Here is a 5,000-nt window from a genome sequence, read left to right as displayed (position 1 = left end):
ACTTTTTATGTAATGACTTTTTGCACTAAATAGCGTGTCACCGTAGAGTCTGCCACATAGTGACATATTGTTTGGAAATAATTATGTTATTGGATTTTTAGTTGTTGTGTTTTCATATTATGTACATAAACACAGTGTACTTGCAGTTGCAGAATATGCTGTTGCTGCATTTGTTCATTCCATTACTTTTTTTGTCCACGATGCTTTAGCCAGGGCTAAAGTTATTCCATTATTGCAAAGTTACGTAAAGTTTACACAATGATGCCAGAGAATTCCAGATATAATATAAAGGCACACATTATTATGCTCCATTATTACAGTAGTAATTCGTTCATTATTTAGCCTTTGTACAGAGGGGATAGGTCTTCCTTGCTCACTGTGGTCAGTATCGCACTTGTGTATTGCTAAAACATACTATGACGTTTTCACTTCACGTCTCACAATAGGACCAGCCATATCTGACCTCTCTCTTTGCTATGGTTTTCATAGCAGTAGTACACAAAAAAGAGATATTGACCCCTCTAAGTGCAGAAGGATTCCGTAGGGCTACTTTCTAATTTAAACTGATGATTTTGCTGATGAGCATTCAATTGAGCCTTACTCTGTTTTTTATACCCTGGTCTTTTCTCTCTCCTCTACCCCAATCTACCCCTGACTTGGTCAACCCTACCCTATCTCACCCCACTCCTCCTCCCCTCTACTACCCCACTCCATCCCACCCCACCTCACCTCACCCATTCCATCCAAACCTCGTCCACCCCTACTCTTACCCCTACACCCACACTCACATCTCACCCTATTCCTCCACTACCCTACCCCCTTGACCTCACCCCTCCCCCTCAATGCCCTAATCTACCCCCCCCCCCCTTAATGCTTAATGACAGATACACGTCATACTCACACAGTGCAGTGCACAGTTCAATGTTTCTCTACGTTCTCTATATTTTTATGGGTTTTTTATGCTATGTCGTATGAATGTATGTTGTGTAAGTGAGTACTGTATACAATGCAGTGGGTGAAGCCCAAGACAAATCTGACTCTGACTCTGACTCTGACTTTGACTCTGACTCTGACTCTGACTCTGACTCTGCCTCTTCCTCTTCCTCTTCCTCTTCCTCTCCCCAGCCCCTGGTGCGCCTCCTCAGCAGGTGCTGGTGGCGACGGTGGGCAGCCACAACAGCACCTCCATCAGCATCTCCTGGGACCCCCCGCCCCCCGACCAGCAGAACGGCATCATCCAGGAGTACAAGGTGCCGATTACTGACGTCCACAGACAGCCTGGCATACATTACACAGACAGCCACAGACAGCCACTGACATCCACCCTGGCATATAGTACGCAGAGACCTACAGATATCCACAGACAGCCACTGACATCCACCCTGGCATATAGTACGCAGAGACCTACAGATATCCACAGACAGCCACTGACATCCACTTGCATACAGTACGCAGAGACCTACAGACAGCCACTGACATCCACTTGCACACCGTGCACAGACATCCACAGACAGCCACAGACAGCCACTGACATCCACAGACAGCCACTGATATCCACTTGCACACCGTGCACAGACATCCATAGGCAGCCACTGACACCCACTTGCATACAGTGCACAGACATCCACAGACAGCATACAGACACCCACTTGCATACAGCACGCAGAGACCTACAGACAACCACTGACATCCATTTGCATACAGTGCACAGACATCCACAAACAGCCACTGACATCCACCCTGGCATACAGTACACAGATATCCACAGACAGCATACAGACACCCACTTACATACAGTACGCAGAGACCTACAGGCATCCATGGGAAACACCCATTGATATCCACACATCTACACAATTCCACACATACAGTACAGAGACATCCACGTCTCACAAACACATAACAGATCACTATAGACAGAGACCTACACACAATTATCCATTTTATTATTAGAGAGTAAGGAGACCATCGTCATGTAGTGCAGATTATAACTGAGCTGACACAGTCACATACCAAAGATGCCAGTGCATTAAAAATATGACTAAAGGTGTACACAAATCTGGAAATACTCCGACAGCTTCAAATTCTGTTCTCCTGTCTTGTCCTGTCATCTGCCCGTTTCCTGTTGCCGTGCCGTTAGATCTGGTGTCTGGGCAACGAGAGCCGTTTCCATGTCAACAAGACGGTGGACGCGGCGATCCGGTCGGTGGTGCTGGCGGGCCTTCAGATGGGGGTGCAGTACCGCGTGGAGGTGGCCGCCGGAACCAGCGCCGGGGTGGGGGTGAAGAGCGACCCACAGCCCATCATCATCGGTGAGAGAGAGAGAGAGAGAGAGAGAGAGAGAGAGAGAGAGAGAGAGAGAAACAGAGAAACAGAGAGAGAGAGAGAGAGAGAGAGAGAGAGAGAGAGAGAGAGAGAGTCTCTCTGTGTGTGTGTGTGTGTGTGTGTGTGTGTGTGTGTGTGTGTGTGCGTCTCTCTGTGTGTGTGTGTGTGTGTGTGTGTGTGTGTGTGTGTGTGTGTGTGTGTGTGTGTGTGTGTGCTTGTGCATGAGATTTTGTGAGAGTATGTGAAATTGCTTCTACTATATGTGTCCTTATCCATAAGTAGCCATCTATTGAATGTCTTTTGTTGTATTTCACTTGTGCTGAAGTACAGTGCGTACATGTGCTGAGGGCCGAGGGCATTGATGTGGTCACGCTTTTGTGCCTACTCTCTTGAATGACATGTCAACAAAGAACAAAAGAAGGGATGAACGCAGAGGCAAGCCAAGGCAAGGCAATGCAAAGTAAGGCAAGGCAATGCAAGCTTATTTGTATAGCGCATTTCATACACGGGTGCAATTCAATGTGCTTCACGAAAATAAGTAAAAAGAAAGGAAAAGATAAGTAAAGTAAAATATAAGGAAAATATAAGTATAAGTAAAAAGAAAGGAAACAAGAAAGAATTATACTCAAAGAAAATGAAAACATTAAGATAAAACATTAGAGAGAGAGAAGGTAGCGAGAAACACATTCACATTCAGAGAGTACTTTGTAATCCGGAAGCCTGGAGGGAGGAACACAATGGCAATTGACTGATGCAGGCAGGGGAAGTGATGCAGGGTGGCAAGGAGACAAATAGCAAGATAAAGAGAAAGAAAATGGCAGAGGAAGCAAGCAGATGAGAAATAGAAGGAAGGAAGGAAGGATGGAAGGAGTGAGGGATGAATAGGGAACAGTGCATCGGATGCGGCAGGTCATTTGTCTGTGCAAAGGCAAACAGAGAGATTTATCAGTGGCCTTCAGACAGACCCCCCGAGGATTTATTAGATACAAATTCGCAGCTAAAGAGAAATTCCTCCACCACCGCGGATTACATGTACTGTATTCTCACCCCTTCAGGACTGTAAATTAGCTTTCTTCACCACCAGCCAAAATGGCTATTATACTGTAGATGTTTTGACTACCACATTCACCCAACGTTGTAATATTGCAACAATTACAAAACAAGCTCTAAATAAAATGTAAGGCACATTTTCCACAATGAATACATATGGACATGTTCTAGACACTTTAATAAACACACAAAAAATATTTAAAGCATTTTACTTACTTCAATCAGATAAATCCAGTCCAGTAAATTAAGGGGTCGATGCTCTCTCAAAAATCTGGAGGTTGTGTGACTTCTTGACCTCAGGGTAGGCCTTATATAAAAATGTGTGACCCAATAGCATTCTGAGACTGAACAATAGGACCAAATGAGTATGTTGAACCAAAAAAAAAGGTTTTTGGGGGGATGCAAAAATTGTTGTAATTCTGCAACAGTGGGTCTTACAGGGTTAATCCTTACTAGCCAAACACACACTTACTTATGGCTCAAAGTGGCTTGTAAGTTTTATTTTACCAGCCAAACACAATTTTCACCAGCATTTAGCCCATTGGTGGGTGTTAATTTAGAACCCTGCACTCCTTTAAGCTAGTTGAGTTTTACAAGTTAAGCTCCTTTTTTCCCCACCAATCGGTGTGTGTTCCTCCCTGGTGTTTCACCCCCTTCCATGGCGATCAATGGCAACGCAAAATCAATGGGATTTCATTTAACATACTGTCTGGCATCATTGTGGCGGAATGCTGTTAGCCATATCAATAAGCTCCCCCACCACCTCAATATGTTTGAGTGGCGGCCGTGCGAAGTGGTGTTAGTCAGTGTTATTGCACAGGCTCATCACCCCATCGCATTCTATCAAACGGCTGAGGAATGGGACGGATAAATACTCGCGGGGTCGATGGTATTGATCGGCACTCTTTGTCTGTCTGTCTCTCTCTCTCTCTCTCTCTCTCTCTCTCTCTCTCTCTCTCTCTCTCACCTCACCTCACCACATCTGCCCGTGCGTGCATGGCTGCAAAGTGCCGCTACTGGAAAATATCCGCAGTGTCCTGGGAGAGAGGTGAGAGGGAGGGAGGTGAGAGGGAGCTAGGGCAGGGGGAGAGAGAGAGAGAGGGACAGGGAGAGAGGTGAGAGGGAGAGGGGGAATGGGGGAGAGGTGAGAGGGAGATAGGGCAGAGAGAGAGAGAGAGGGAGAGAGAGGGAAAGAGAAAGAGAGAGAGAGAGAGAGAGAGAGAGGGAAAGAGAAAGAGAGAGAGAGAGAGAGACAGATTGAGACAGTAGGTACAATAGAGAAAGAGGGAGGAGAAGAGAGCTGTGAAAAGGGTGAGCGTGAGCGTTGTACCTGGGGAGGAGAGCTGAGGAGAGCGCTGGGAAAGAGAAAAGGAGAAAGGAGGAAAAAGAAAAGGAGGCTGACCTGGAAGGAGGGAGAGTGTTATGGGTGAAGAGAAAGAGAAGGGAGAGAGAGTGCTAGAGAGAGAGAGAGAGAGAGAGAGAGAGAGAGAGAGAGAGAGAGAGAGAGAGAGAGAGAGAGAGAGAGAGAGAGAGAGAGAGAGAGAGAGAGAGAGAGAGAGAGAGAGAGAGAGAGAGAGTTGGCTGGACAAAGGGAGATGGACGTGAAATACGGTGGGAGTCGTGAG

At 46.2% G+C, this 5,000-nt stretch overlaps 1 protein-coding gene across 1 annotated transcript in view; it reads left to right on the top strand.

The window, feature by feature from the left end:
- Window positions 1–5,000, top strand: part of LOC134452016 (roundabout homolog 2-like) — a 261,747-nt gene that overhangs the window by 206,916 nt on the left and 49,831 nt on the right. The window contains exons 16-17 of the mRNA XM_063202400.1: window positions 1,126–1,250; window positions 2,141–2,312. Of these exons, the coding sequence (XP_063058470.1) occupies window positions 1,126–1,250; window positions 2,141–2,312 (297 nt within the window). The remainder of the gene's footprint in view (window positions 1–1,125; window positions 1,251–2,140; window positions 2,313–5,000) is intronic.

The sequence above is a fragment of the Engraulis encrasicolus genome, chromosome 7, assembly GCF_034702125.1.
Source record: "Engraulis encrasicolus isolate BLACKSEA-1 chromosome 7, IST_EnEncr_1.0, whole genome shotgun sequence".
NCBI lineage: Eukaryota > Metazoa > Chordata > Actinopteri > Clupeiformes > Engraulidae > Engraulis > Engraulis encrasicolus.
Note: the sequence above shows the minus strand (reverse complement) of the source record. Positions and strands in the feature narration are given on the sequence as shown.